The sequence below is a fragment of the Hyla sarda genome, chromosome 5, assembly GCF_029499605.1.
Source record: "Hyla sarda isolate aHylSar1 chromosome 5, aHylSar1.hap1, whole genome shotgun sequence".
NCBI classification, from domain to species: Eukaryota; Metazoa; Chordata; class Amphibia; order Anura; family Hylidae; genus Hyla; species Hyla sarda.
The window spans coordinates 74,552,909-74,568,646 of NC_079193.1; the positions used below are offsets into that span (position 1 = coordinate 74,552,909).

Here is a 15,738-nt window from a genome sequence, read left to right on the forward strand (position 1 = left end):
GGACCTATAACACTGCACACACTGATCTCTCATCCTGATCACAGGCATGTATTAACACGCCTGTGATCAGTGTTATCGGCACTTGACTGCTCCTGCCTGGATCTCAGGCACGGAGCAGTCATTCGCCGATCGGACACCGAGGAGGCAGGTAAAGGCCCTCCCGGTGTCCTGCAAGCTGTTCGGGATGCCACGATTTCACCGCGGCGGTCCGGAACAGCCCGACTGAGCAGCTGGGTCACTTTCACTTTAGAAGCGGCGGTCAGCTTTGACCGCCGCTTCTAAAGGGTTAATACCGCACATCGCCGCGATCCCGCTTCATATAGCGGGAGCCGGCGCAGGACGTAAATATACGTCCTGCGTCGTTAAGGGGTTAAAGGGGTATTCCAGGCCAAAACTTTTTTTTATATATCAACTGGCTCCGGAAAGTTAAACAGATTTGTAAATTACTTCTATTAAAAAATCTTAATCCTTCCAATAGTTATTAGCTTCTGAAGTTGAGTTGTTGTTTTCTGTCTAACTGCTCTCTGATGACTCATGTGCCGGGAGCTGTGCAGTTCCTATGGGATATTCTCCCATCATGCACAGCTCCCGGGACGTGACATCATCATTGAGCAGTTAGACAGAAATCTTCAGAAGCTAATAACTATTGGAAGGATTAAGATTTTTTAATAGAAGTAATTTACAAATCTGTTTAACTTTCCGGGGCCAGTTGAGATATTATATATATATATATATATATATATATATATATATATATATATATATATATAAAGGTTTTGCCTGGAATACCCCTTTAATATAAAAATAAGCAAAATCAAATAATTTCCTAAATGAAAAGTTGCATTATCTAACATATACAATAATTTTCATCCAAAATGTCTTTTCGAAAATGGTCAGATGAACCTGCTTATTTTTTTGTCTAACGTGTGCGGGTGTCTCCTGAAGATGATGTTTTGGGGGGGGAAAGATCGTACATGTTGGATTTTACCTGCCTATTCATTTTGTTCCTAGACACATGGTAGTAGGAAAGAAGTTTGGCAGCAGCTTACCCTTCCTCTCTTCATTCAGGACACATGAACACTTGGCTGAACTAAACATTCATGTGTATGGAGGGATGGGGAGAATTCGCTGTCAGCAAAACAAATGTTCAACTTACAGCTATTTTATGTGTATGTCCACAGGTTAGGCCCCTTTCACACTGATGTTGTGCCCCCTCGGCAAACATCCGCCAGGCACTCTTTTTTTTTGTGCCTTAATGGAAGTTTTTTTAATTGGGCACAACGGGAAACAAAAGGTCCCGACAGATCCCATTTACTATTATGGGGACTGTTGGGTGCCATTGTTTTCTGACGGGAGTAGCAGGAGGAAAAAATAAGTTGCATGATGTATTTTTCCTCCCGCTATTCTCCCCAGGTTCCCTGACTGACAACACACTGCCGTGTCACAATGGCAGTGTGAAAGAAGCCTTAGAGATTAAGTGTCTGATTGTGGGGGGTCCGACTGCTGGGATCCCCCAGAAATCTCCAGAATGGAGTGGCTGCGGGAGTAACGAGCCACTCCGCCAATTACTGTATGTAAAGGGACATCGCTGCAGACAGTGATTGGTTGAGCAGGTCGTCACTCTAAGACCTTCAGGTAAGAGACTGACACATAATGGGAATCGCATGGGTCCCAGTGGTCAGATCTCCTGCAATTAGATACTTACCCTCTATCCGGGGGATAAAGGATATGTTTTTTCATAGGATACTTTAAGTCATATTCATTAAAAGTCTTTAAAACAGACAAAGAGCGACTGATTGACTGTAATGGCCAATGGGGATCTTGGTGATTAATAATTGCTGTAAATTTTGACAAAGAATTAATTATTTCTTATGTTTTTGGAAGAATTATGAATGTTGATACATACAAATATTCTTTTTGCTTTCCATCATTTTTATATTTCTTTTCCATCACTATTATATTTTGTCATGTAATTTAGTTTTGGAAAAATAAGAGTAGACATGCATTCGTAAACTGCATCTATGGTTTAGGGCTATAAAGGGACTTTGGCCATGACACAGGTTACACAGTCAAAGATCAGAGTGTGGCGCTCAATGATTGGGCTGCATAGCAGCTAATTTAGGTGATTACTACCGGCAAGTAATCGTGATACCCACCCGCTGCACCTGCTCTTCAACTCCCCCTGCTTTAGTCAAACTGCTTATGTTTTGTTGGACTTTAAAGTGACTACATGAAATAAGTTTTTATCCCGACCAATAGCGTGATTGCTACACTATACTCCCTTTCTCTTATTACATTATACTGTTAATCCTCCCAAAAAGGCCTCCTCTTTGAGAAAACCACCAGATTTCGATTGACAAATTTTCAGTCTAAACACTATTCACTATCCATTTTCTTTGTAAAGACCACCATAGAAGACCACTTTCGAATGCAATCTTGTGGGGTCTTCTCAAAATTGATTCACTGTATAATGTCTACTTCGTGTGCAAGAGAGAAACTCCTCAAGGGTAGGGTCATATGTGACGTATTTTCCAGCTGCATATTTTTCTACCCATAATAGTCAATGGGTAGCAAAATCAGCTAGTAGCCACCAGCATGGCTCCCTACCATTGTAGGTTGCGCTCCTACCCCCACTAAACACCGGACGCTGAACAGTTTCCTGGGTCACAACAGTTCGGTACTTTCTTTGTGTTTTATTTCTTATGCACCTATCTTCAACCATGGGCCATGAGGGATATATATAATGACTTATGCTTGTACCTGTCTGTCCATGTTTAATGGTGCACATTTGCAACCTAGGACAATTATGTATTGATGATAGTGATGCATGACCCGTCTAAACATATTTGATTATCCTACTTATTGCTGATAATCAATTGTGCCAATGCTATCCCCCCTGAGGAAACTGCTGTATGCAGTGGAAACGCGTGGGACAATTCTTAATTGGTACAATTGGTACATATATTTAATCCTGTTTTACTGGGTCACACTATTGGTGTATTTTATTGAGAAATTCATTAAAAGTTACATCTTGAAGAGAACTTCCTATGGGCTTTATATTCCCCCATTCATTTTAACAAAATATGCAGCAAAATGCGGCACGTGTGACCCTACACTTAATCAGCAAATGTCAAAGCTATAGGCAGTACACTAAATAAACATGAAATGTTACTGAAGAATAAATGTGTTCATATCATTTAGGATGTTTACAACATGATTCTACTTACCTGAACCATACTGTTCTCTGAAATGGGCGTTATGGTTTTAATAAGACCTGTCCTGAACTGCTCCAGGCATGGAGGCACATACTTGTCAAAGAAGATGGTGAGATTGGCCTTTTCTGTTTGGCTATCTCGGGTATCTATCCAGCTGGTCACATATCTAAAAGTAGTCAAATAAAAGGCTTAAAACAGTTTGATGGTTACTATACTCCCCTACAGAACAACTCTAAAGAATACATGTCTATACTTTCTGACCATGAAGAAAAGAAAGAAGGTCCCACATTTATTATTGTATTTGTGACTGGATGTTACCTTAATCTGTGCCTTCTTCATGGCGCATTTGTCTGTTCCAAATTCACTATTGTTCTTTCCTAAACATTCCTTGCTTTTAAGACTTATTTTAAGACAATGGTTTATTTGTGTTTGTTTTAAAAACAATCACAAATTAAAGGCAAAGGCTTTTTCAATTGTACACTATTTCTATGATTAATGTATTTTTATAATTCTGAAAAGTACATTTATTTTTATTAATAAAACATATTCAGAAAAGTATTTCTAAATATGTTTTATTAAAACACACAGACACTCTAATTATTATGTAGTAGCGTCTTTACTAAATTAATATTTTATCACAAGAACAATCTTACATTACCGGGCCCCATGTCATAAACAGTACATCCAGAAAGTCTTTACATCCTTCACTTTTTCATATTTTGATTTCCCACTGCACTTAATACCTCTTAAGAATATTAAAACAAAATGTTAGACTTTTTTTTTGCAACTGTTTTTAAAAAAAATTCTAATAATTTTACATGGACATAAATCAGTATTCAGACTTCTTGCTATATATGTAACTTAGAACTTCCTGTAGAGCTCAGAGACAGGATTGTGTGGAGGTACAGGCTCTAGTGAAGGGTGCAAACATTTTTGCTGCACTGAAAGTCCCAATAGCACAGTGGCCTCCATCATTTTTAAATCAAAGAAGTTTGGAATAACCAGAACTCTTCCTAGAGCTGGCTGCTCCACCAAACTAAGTGGGAAAAGGGCATTTGTAAGATAGGTAACCAAAATCACATGCTGGCTAATTTCCAAAGCTCCTGTGTCCAAATGGGAGAAAATTCCAGAAGGTCAACCATCACTGCAGCACTTAACCAATCTTCGCTTTATGGCAGAGTGGCCAGAGGGAAGCCTTCAAAAGACACATAAACACCTGCCATTGGTTTGCACAAAAAGCACCCGTAGGACTCTCAGACTGTGAGAAACACAAGATTCTCTGGTTTGATGAAACAAAGATTAAACTTTTTTGCTTTACCCCTGGAGAAATTTTTATATATTACTTACGGACTCCAGCCCAGATCCTGGGGGTTGACATACAGAATTCCTGCTCTAGAAACAGTGGCGGGAGTTGCAGTTTTCAAATGATGAATTTCAAAAACCAGACGCATCGTAGGGGTCAGGGGGATTCTCTCGTTGCTTGCAAGTGTCAGGACCTTTATAAAAATATTATAAACATATTTATATAAATTGACTTGTGGCTTGTAGGTGGATCCTTCAACATGGCATCCCACACCTGGAAAATATTCCCACCTGCTTTCTTTCTCCATTAGGTAAAGAGAACCTGTCATCACTTTCATGCTGCATGAACCACAGGTCATCTGGGTGGTGGCTTCTGCCTGCCTTGCCAGCTTTGATTGATAGATCTTTTCCAATACCCAAACAGGAAAATATCAATTAGTCAAGGCTTGTGTGTCAGGGAGAAGCTGCTGGGTGCCACCCTGATTTTTACTTGTGGTTCGGGCAGCATGAAAGTAATGACAGGTTCCCTTTAGGCACGCTCTTGCACTACCTTCTTACCAGAAGATTTTTTTTTTAAATAGTATGATGAAGCCTTGGAGTTATCTTTTTAAACTGCATTAATTTGGAAAAAACATAAAGGCAATACACCATAATAAAGGATTTTATAATAAAGAAATACATTTTAGGCCAACTAAGTAAAATTACACTTTATTCCAATCTGAACTACAACAGAAATATTTATATATACACAAACACTTTGTAAGTTCATGTCTTTGATGTCATTGTGCTTTTTTCACCTTATTGTCATCCATTACTGTGTTCAGAGATTCAATCCACATGGGATCAATGTCTCCATCGAGCACAATCCACTTAGGACCCTCGTGAGTTAAGTTTGCCTGTTCTCTCATAAGATTCGAGAAGAGACCTGAAAAAGAAATGAAACATCAAAGTGTCAGTATGTGCTTTGGAAGTGTGTATATAGTTCCTATAAAAATGATTCACTCCCAATACTGTAATAGTAAGTTTAGGTGAAAAAAAAAAACTCTACTATGGAGATGTCGGTTTTATTGCCTTAGAGGCCATGTGAAATGTGTTTGTGTCAAGCAGGAGGTCTACTGCTGGTATGTATGGTGGAACCCGGATCCACATCGGAAGTTCTGCTAAGGAAATGTGCACAGAGCATCACAATCCCATTAAAAACAATGTGAGTCTGTAATTCAGAATAGAATTTCCGTATCTGTAATGGGCTCTTAGGATTCAGAGAGGAGTTCATTTCATAGAATTGTAATCCACTTATTTATTGCATTATTGGAGTTCATGGATGTGTGTCCACCTGCTCATCTTGTATACAGCTCATTAGATCATGGTCAAAAGTGATTTGTTAGATTGTGTTTTCTCTGAATTTCTGCTAGTCGCGAATACCTTTAACATTTTCAGTGACATAATGAGTTTTTCAGGCAATGTGAATGCTTTACTGACAAAGAACTGATTATTAGTCTAAAATCTTAGTATTTTGGTCAGTATTTGTAGCTAAAACCAGAATTGGGATCCTGTGGATAGGGGATAAGAACTTATGTACCGGAGTTCCCCTTTAATAACTAAGTCATATTTGGCTTGTCAGACATATTTAGTTTAGATATGATTCTGTTCTTAGATATGAAACATATACCTTAACAGTCCCTAATACTGGTCAGTCCTGACAGCCTCACTTATTATAAGGACTGTCAGTATTCAGCTGTCTGCTGCAGTGATCACAATGTCACTATTGACAGCAACAGTCTCCTCCTTTTAACTGCACCATGACCAGTACTGATTGCTTTATTTGAATGGTTGGGATCTAAGTATTCTCTGATCCCAGTTTGGCCTTCAGTCACATCCACACTCTTTATGGTGATCTCATGGACATCCTCTTCACTGATAAAGTACATGTAAGTCATAGTGGGGTTATCCCAAAATTAAAAGTTATTCTCTATCCACAGAATCGGGGATAATTAGCCGATCGTTGGGGATCTGACTGCTGGGACTCCCACTAATCGTGAGAATGGAGGTCAATTGTCCACTGAATGAATAAAGTGGCAATGCTGAACATGGATAGGGCCGGAAGTTCTATGCACAGTGAAAGAAGCAAAGGACTTTTACTCTATTAACTCATGATCAGCATGGGTCCGAGCTGTAGGAATCCCATTAATTAGCTAGTAATGTCTCTTTAAGAGAAACATACATATAATATATAAAGGGGAACAATAACAAATGCAATGACTGGTCTTGACAAACAAAATAAGATTGATATAATTCATATATAAAAATAATAAAATTACAAAAAAAATTTTTTACCATCTTTCCACTCTCGGGTACTGGGATGGATAAAGCCAAAAAGTTCATCAGTGGTGACAGCTTTTGGATTTAAATCATTCCACACAGGTTTTTGTTTTCGGTTTATATATGTCCGGTTTAGTGTCTTTAATATCTAAAAATGTACAAGTATATTGGCGTAGAAATAAAAGCGGCAGCAATTAATTCATATTAGTGGTATATTTTCCTATGCATTCCATTAATTCCGAGTAGTTTCCTGATATAAATCATCAGTAATTACGAAGACATTGGGAGCAGAATAGAAGCAATTAAGTTATACAGACTGTAGTGTAATTAGTTGTCATGAAAGAGAATAAGTGCAGAAGTATTGTATGTGTGCAAGAAAAGAAATTATACAAATAACTGTCACAAAGCCAGATCTCCAATCAAGTCACAAATTGCAGGTTAGGTTTTTTTTCCCCCACTTTTTTTCAAGGTCAATTTATTTGAAATTAAAATAGCTTAAGGTATAAATTGTCATTGTTCGCTTATGCGGAAAACCTATGCAATTTTAACAACATTTACTTTGAAAACCATCAAATTGACAATTGTTTAACCACTTATATCCTGACGTCTACAAGAACATACATAAAAAGTACATTATCTGGCTAATGTGACAAGTGATGTAAAACAGGTGTATTTTGTTGCACAAAATAAAAGTTTTTTTTTCTGTTTTTTTAACAAAAAGATTTTTGATTTCTTTGATGAGGCAAACAAGTTTACTTTTTTCCACATATTTTCTCTTTTTTTTTTTTTTCTTGGTTTACCTTGCTTTTTCCTGTTCCTGCGTTTCCAACCACAAAAACTGAGTGGCGCACGGCTAGTAACTCTTCCAGCTGAACAACCTACATAAAGACAGATTTCCTACTGAAATATTACTGCACATATTAAATATATTTTTTCTATGAGCTATTTTGTTCTACCAGTAATACCATGTAAAGTATTTAAATGATTCAGTATTTCCATATATTTTAACACTTGTAGAATGCTGCTTTATGTTGTTGTTTTTGTATTGCAGTCACATCAGATTTGCACCATTTGTTTCACTTTAAAGGGGTTTTCTGGTTTTAGTGTAATAATGTTAATTACTATATCATTAAAAAGTTATGCAACATTGTTAAATACTTTAAATAGTTTTAGAGATATTCTTTTTCACGCATACATATATCAGTTCACTTTAGCTACAGTGAATCCTGGAGTGCTTGGATGGCTGTGGAGCCTCAGCTGTTAAATATCTTTATTGCACAGCACTAATAGGCTACTGGAATTGACGCATTTTGGCTATAGTGCCTTAGTCATGTGCAAATTTCATTGATAAGCACACATATGTGCAGGTGCTGGTTAACTGTGTAGGACATCACATCATGTGACTCTTCTCAAAGGTATTTTAGCTTGCGTGTATGTATGGAGTATATGGCTAAGGCACTATAGCTGAAATGTATCAGATCCATTACCGGTGTTACTATGTGGATGTAAGACTTTTAATGCTATTGCAATAAAGATGTATTAAATATTCCTCTCTGTGCTGGACCTTTCACGTGATATTGATAGTACTTTAAAGACAATGGTTTGCTGTGAGGACAATTGGATGGGGACAATATAATTTCTTAAATAGCCTATAAATCTGAAGAAAGCTCTAACTGTGCCCAGTCTACATAATTCTCGATAAGATTTCATTTACATCTGTTATTAGGATTTCTAGTGTTCTGTCCTATCAAAATAACATAACAATGAAAATAATGGCAGTATTTGGATCAGTCAAATGTGAACACGCAACATCCTTCAGGTTCCCATCGTGGTGTCTGGCATTGAACCAAACAAAACAGCTATGCATGCTGCACTATTTTGTCTAAACATTTTGGTGGAAATCTACAATAGAGGCTCTTGATGGGACAACACAGATTGGGACATAGACTAAATATATCAGCAACAGCAGGAATCTCAGTTAGGCCCTGTTCACACATTCCAAGTTTAACAAATATTTCAGCATGGTGTCCGCACTAAAGTCCTCATCAAATCTGCTAACATTGTGCCACTGATGTAAATTAGGTTTTCATGACCCTGTTTACATGCACTAGAGAAAAAAATCTGCACCATGATACAAAAGTATATCCACATGATGTTTGAGCATGCTACTGCTTCTTTAACATTCATCATAAAGAACCCTTTTCGGATCAGCACTATTTAAAAAGCCCCTCTCATGAGGGTCATCAGTACATCAAATAGCACATTCACAGCAGTAATCCTAGTGTCAGAATTAGATTTCTGCTGCAGATCATGTAGTAAGTGTGAGTTAGATTTGTTATAGGAAACTCGGACTAGTTTGAACATGACCTTAAAGGGATAATCCTTTCATGTTGCTGGGGGCAATCTGATAATTAAAATAAAACTACATACTCCCCTACCTACCTTGGTCCCCCAGGGATCCCAATGTAGGCTACCTCAAATATGAGCTCTTCACTGCAGTGACAGCCAATCACTTAGAGGGGCAGGACAATACTGCAGTCAGTGATTGGCTGAAAGGGTCGTCACTGCAGTGAAGAGCTCGTATCTGAGGTAGCCGAAGCTACAGAGGACTAGATGATGTCTGAGTGGGAGCCCCACTTTTATATATATATATATATATATATATATATAAATAATACATATAACACTTTATCTATTTGTTGTTTTAACCACTGCATATTTTGTGAGATGTAACCTGTGTGTTTTCTGCTTTTGTGCTCAGAAATACTTTTGACTTGATAAATGGAGGACATCCTAAAGCTTGTCAAATACTGTTCAACACAAAAGATATAACAAGATTTTGCAACATTCTATGATTTAGCCTATGTTAGGCTGCCTTCACACCACGGTTGCAGCGCACGGCTGCCGGATCCGGCTGCGGGAGAGGGGGGGGGGGTTACGTGCGCTTCCGTACCCAAGCCGGACCGGCACAAAACTCCATTGACATTGATGAGCCGACCAGAGTCAAACAGTGACTCTGGTTAGCTCATTTCTGCCCCATATCCTGTTTTGTGACCAGACCTAAGACCATAGTTTACTATAGTTTTAGGTCCGGTCACAAAACCGCAACGGTGGTGTGAAGGCAGCCTAAAAGGCATGTCTATTCACAGTATACGGTATAAGTGTCTGATTGCAGGAGGTCAGACAGCGCTGACATCCGCAATTTCATAAAAAGGACCCAGCTATCTGAGAATAACGTGTGCTGCAGACAACATGCACTCCATTTCTGAGGAAGAGATAGTAAGGGTGATGACCCCTTTCAAGGATACGGAGTGGAACTTAAGGAAGGCGGTGGCGGGCACTTTGGGGAGGCTTAGACAGCCAAATTAACGGGGTTGTGGCCTCGGATTGTCTTCGGCTGTGGGGTGACCTTGTGACCTATCAATGTTTATTTACTGTTTTACCTGATGTCAATGCCTATAAGCTCGTAAGTGACATGATGTATAATCTTTTTGGGAGGGGGGGGGGAGGGGGGGGTTTAATGGCTACTGTCTACATTGATCGTTGCACCATTGTTTATTACTATGGTTTCCATGATTGTTTCATTTATGCATCAGGAGTTTGTATCCTGTCGAAATTTGTAAAGTATTTGAAAAAGCAAATAAAGATATATTTAAAAAAACAAAACAAAAAAACATGCGCTCCATTTATTTCTATGGGAGTTCCAAAGAGACCCAAGTGCTGTACCCGAGCATCACTGGTGCTCCTATAGAAATGAATGGAGTGCGTGTCGCCTGTTAATAGGGGATGATTTGACTTTCGTGGGACAACCCCTTTAAGTGATATATATACATTTTAAAAGTTGTAGTTTTTTTTTTTATTGAAACACCAATTAAAGGGATATTCCGGCCTTAGACATCTTATCCCCTATCCTTTGGATAGGGGATAAGATGTCTAAGGGCGGAATACCCCTTTAAGCTTTATTTGTATAAAAGGAAAAAAACGTATTTTACGAAATGCAAACATGAAATACAGCTGGCATCTGTAAATCATTGTATGGGCACAGTCCCTGCCCCAACCATTACAATGCGGTAGAAGTAAGTTTGATTGCGGGAACTAGGCAGTATTATAATGTACTATTATCCAGGGCAGAAAGTGGTTAAATACAGGGCAATGTTGATTTAGAATTGAATAAACTGTTGAAAAAAAAATGCATTAACAAGTAAGCAAAAGTATAAGCTTATTGGTTAATTTAAATACATTGAGGCTGGTAAGAGTTTACATCTTCAAATATTTTGAGATAAAACACAATAAAAGTTACCGTAACCTTCATGTGCGTGCCAGGTTGTCTAGGCATATTTTAATGAAAGTAATTAAGAATAAATAAATTTTGATTTTACTTTGAGAATAAAACTCTCTTCGGGTTGCAAGTGAAGCTCAAGCATAGACTGCTTAATCATCTGTTCAAAGTGAAGGTCCCTCTTCCTTGGAACATCCAGTGCAGGAAACAGGTCACTGATCAGGCCCATGAAAATTGGGACATCATCTGTTACTATCTTAGGTAAATTGAAGTCTCGTAAAGCTCGCATGAGTACCTAGCAGGGGGAATTTGGGAACACACATTAATCTGGATATATGCAAAATTACTTTCTGAAATAGAAAAATGAGGTAACAGGACATTCGAAAAGACTGATGGGTTTTCCTATCAAAGCAATATGTAACATTAGGAGAAAAAGTATTTACATCTAGACGTAATACATGATTTCTAGAGATTTTTATCAGTATCATTTTCTTATTTAAGCCAAAAAAGTGCGCAAGCCTTCAGTAATATATATATGCAAATAAGTAAACCAAATAAGTAAACCCAAAGAGGTTTGTGGAACCCTCTATGGCAGCGGTAGCCAACCAGAGCACCTCCATCTGTCACAAAACTACAACACCCAGCATCCCTGGACAACCTTTGGTTGTCCTGGCATGCTGGAAGTTGTAGTTTTGCAACAGTTGGAGGTGCACTGGTTAGGAAACACTACTTTATGGTAAACAAACTTGATGGGAATCTGTAATATTCTTTCACATAATGTAAATAATCCCTGTAGGGGTTAAACGCCTCTTCACAGTCCTACAATTAGATTTGTTAACTTCTGCTCATAAACCAAGCAATCTGCATTTCTTTTTCATGTATGCAAATGAGCACAAAGTGCCCACTGGGTGGGGCTGATCACATTAGGTGCCCAGCATTTCCATCCCCTATTGAGGTGAACCTCTGCATTTGTCCCCTACTCCTGCATTTTTACACACATAACAGGTGCGGATAAAGTGAACCGGTACAGAGGACACACAAAGCACTTAACTGATGTTGACGCGTGTGTGCCTGAAATACATGGGCATCAGTTAAGTGTTGTCTGGGTCTGCTGTTTTTCTCCAGTTTTTCGGTTAAATATAGGCAAGTTTTATTTTCTGGAGAGGATTAAGTTTTTCATTTTCTGCATTGCTATTTGTTGTTCACAACTCTGTGTGCATCTCTTGCAATAGTGTGTTGATCCATATCCACATCTGATTCCTCTGGGTTTTAAATCACTGGGATCCCCAAAGATTATGGGAACAGGGGACCCTTGCCTCCCCCCCAAAAAAAAATAAAAAAATAAAAACCTCAGCCGCCTCTGTAAATTCTTGGCCCACTGATTAAAACAGACATGTACCTGGTCTTCTGGACGGTTACTGTCACCTCGTTTTAGGGAGCCTGCTACAACAAGGACCGACTTTACTGCTCTCAGGCCCCAGTCGTAGTGATCCTGTAAATTGATAAAAAAAAAAAATGTATACATTGTTAAAGAGGACATGTCCTTTAAAAATCTTTTGACACAACACAGAGACATGTCAAAAGTTTTGATTGAACGGAGTCTCTGTGCTGAGACCCCCACTGATCATGGGGACGGAGTAAGGAGAAGTGTGCGGTAGCTCCCAGCAATCTCTGTCTAGCTTCTCTGGATGACCAGATTGTAAGTCTATGGGGCCATCTAGAGAAGCTGGACAGAGATTGCTGCAAGTGAAGCGTGCTGCAAGAGTTAGGTAAACTTCTCCTCTTTGGCTGCTTTCGGCTTCCTGACCATCTCCGGCGGCTGCAATCAGGCCGGAGGGGACGGCAAAACCAAATTCATGAGTATGAAAAAAGGGCTCTTTGTCATTAAACTATCTACATGTGTTGTGCAAGCAAAACATTTGTGCAACCTGTCTGCAACTTGCTGTCCCATGACTTTATTATAGTTGCCATTTGGCTGCTGAAAAAAATAAAGTCAACTTGCAGAGAAGTCCCAAACAGGTCGCAGTTATACATGACTTTCATTGAGGCCAATGGTGACAAAGCCACATGTGGTTTGCCACCCAAAGATCTATCCAAGATTAATGTTTTTGTGACTGTTGTATAGTAGTTGCCCTATGCCACACGGTGACACCAATCTCTAAAATTAGATTCAACAGGTCCACAGTGGGAAACTAATCTGTATGTCGGATGACCAAAGTCACACTGTAGCCCTAGCCTTTGCTGCATCTTACTCACATGTACTTTGTCATAAAACCAGTGCATGAAATGCCAGTCTTTCATACATTCTCCCCAATGTTACTCTAAATTTACTTTCTATATCAGTGTTACATAGAAAGAAAAATGAACTTGAAAAAAGTATACTCGTATACAGTCCTTCAGGTTATTGCCGTGTATACTTTTCCCTGTGTCTATATGTCAGCAGAGACCTGCACGGTCACCTTTTCAAGTGCCATATGACTGAGCCTCAGACAAAAAATAAAAAGATTATACTTGAAAATTAAATCCTGGAATGATATGGCCCAATTGCACCATAAAGAGATTATGACGATTTATGGAGCGAGAATTAAATGAAGCAACAATATGTCTGATTTTATTGCCCAATTTAGGGCTTAATAAATGATTAGTGAATCCTCACTGGAGAGACTAAAACACAGCCATTGCCCAGGAATTGCACAGATAACTATGGTGAATCATTACAAGGGCTTTTTGTTTTATTTTAAAAAGTAACAATTCAACAAATTACAAGATAAAAAAACATCAACATATAAAAGCCACGGGGGTGGTATATAAGACTACAACACAATCTCCAAGTAATCATTACCATATGTTTCCCCGTATAAGACGCACTTTTTCTTCCCCAAAACTTATATGGCGAATACACACCTATCGCGGCGGTCCATGCGGCCATCAATGGCCGGGACCCGCGGCTAATACAGGACATCACCGATCGCGGTGATGCCCTGTATTAACCCTTCAGACGCGGCGATCAAAGCTGACCTCCGCGTCTGAAACGAAAATAACACTAACCCGGATGTTCAGTCGGGCTGTTCGGGACTGCCGCGGTGAAATCGCGGCGTCCCGAACAGCTTACAGGACAACGGGAGGGACCTTACCTACCTCCTCGGTGTCTGCTCCGTGCTGGGATCCCCTGCATGGCCGGCGCTCTCCTTCGACGTCATCACGTCGTCGCGCATGCCGTCCCCTCATCCAATAGGAGCGGCGTGCGTAGCGACGTGATGACGCGACGGAGAGCGTGGATCCCAGGGAAGAAGACGTCCGGAGCGTCGGGGACACCCCGGGGACGTGGCGACAGCGATGGAGCGACATCCTGGGCAGTGGTGACAAGCGGGTCCGGAGCGGCGGCGACACGTGAGTATTACCTCCTATACCAGTGGTCTTCAACCTGCGGACCTCCAGATGATGCAAAACTACAACTCCCAGCATGCCCGGACAGCCAACGGCTGTCCGGGCATGCTGGGAGTTGTAGTTTTGCAACATCTGGAGGTCCGTAGGTTGAAGAACACTGTTGGGTTCAGAATCTTTTTTTTTCTCTAGATTTTGCGCCTTTAAAATTGGGTGCGTTTTATATGCCGGTGCGTCCTATAGGGCGAAAAATACGGTATCTGATCAGGTTATACTCCTACTATCTACATTTCAGTAGAATGTTACATCCAATTAAGTTTATTCTGAATTCTCATTGCTTTAAATAACAGTTAGAAAATGTATTTTACATAGATTTTTTTATTTATTTGTGAGTAAAATGGAAATACAAAGACATTTTTGGCAAACAAGGTCTAGAAATATAGATATGATGGTCTTCATTGTAAGACATTCTTTGTGAGCACAAAACGGAGATAGAACATTTAATTGCTCCGTAATTGTAGGAGCATTATAAACTGATAATATGCCACCGGTACAAAGCGAATGATGTCCGTGTCATCTATACCCATTGTGATACAGTTCTGTATAGTTTATTGGAAATTACCTGTCCCTAGTCAAGATTGTTGTATAATGCTGTATTAAGGAGTACTTATTACCTATGGCATAGCTACAAAGAACAAACTAATTCTTCCAAGAACATGTTCTGACTGGTAACTAATGACTCGGGATTCTAAAAGTACAATTATCTGCTATAAAAATGACTTCAAGCTAAACGTTTGAATAATAGAATTGTAGGAATATTAATTGCAGATACATGGGGGAGGGGGGGGGGGGGGGAACTATCCATACACAGAGTTTAAATAATTTATACTTAAGCCCTAAAGATATTCCGCAGATATGAAATAATTTGACAGGTCTCATAATGCTACTACAAAAGAATATCATTTTTTTTTGATCACATGGTTTTTATATTTCCCTGAACATATATTGCATTCATTGGAATCTTCAATGAGGTGTATGTGTCTTTTATTACATACTGCGACAAAGATTATCATTGTTGGGTCGCAGCATAAAATCAATTAGCCGCAATAATGATATAAGAGCATAGCACAGCCTATAGAAACATAGCTATAACAGCTTTAACATGGCTATTTGGGTTGCAAAATACATACCGTCTCATCAATCGCTGATTGGCATACATCAATCACCCCCTGCCGATCT

At 39.2% G+C, this 15,738-nt stretch overlaps 1 protein-coding gene across 4 annotated transcripts in view; it reads right to left on the reverse strand.

The window, feature by feature from the left end:
* The window catches only part of DNAH11 (dynein axonemal heavy chain 11), a 324,054-nt gene that overhangs the window by 181,154 nt on the left and 127,162 nt on the right, over positions 1-15,738 (reverse strand). For all 4 annotated transcript variants that reach the window (XM_056519699.1, XM_056519698.1, XM_056519697.1 and 1 more), the window contains 7 exons: positions 12,515-12,607; positions 11,216-11,410; positions 7,637-7,714; positions 6,852-6,984; positions 5,315-5,442; positions 4,563-4,711; positions 3,228-3,381 (listed from right to left, as the gene is read on the reverse strand). In XM_056519699.1, coding sequence (XP_056375674.1) covers positions 3,228-3,381; positions 4,563-4,711; positions 5,315-5,442; positions 6,852-6,984; positions 7,637-7,714; positions 11,216-11,410; positions 12,515-12,607 — 930 coding nt within the window. The remainder of the gene's footprint in view (positions 1-3,227; positions 3,382-4,562; positions 4,712-5,314; positions 5,443-6,851; positions 6,985-7,636; positions 7,715-11,215; positions 11,411-12,514; positions 12,608-15,738) is intronic.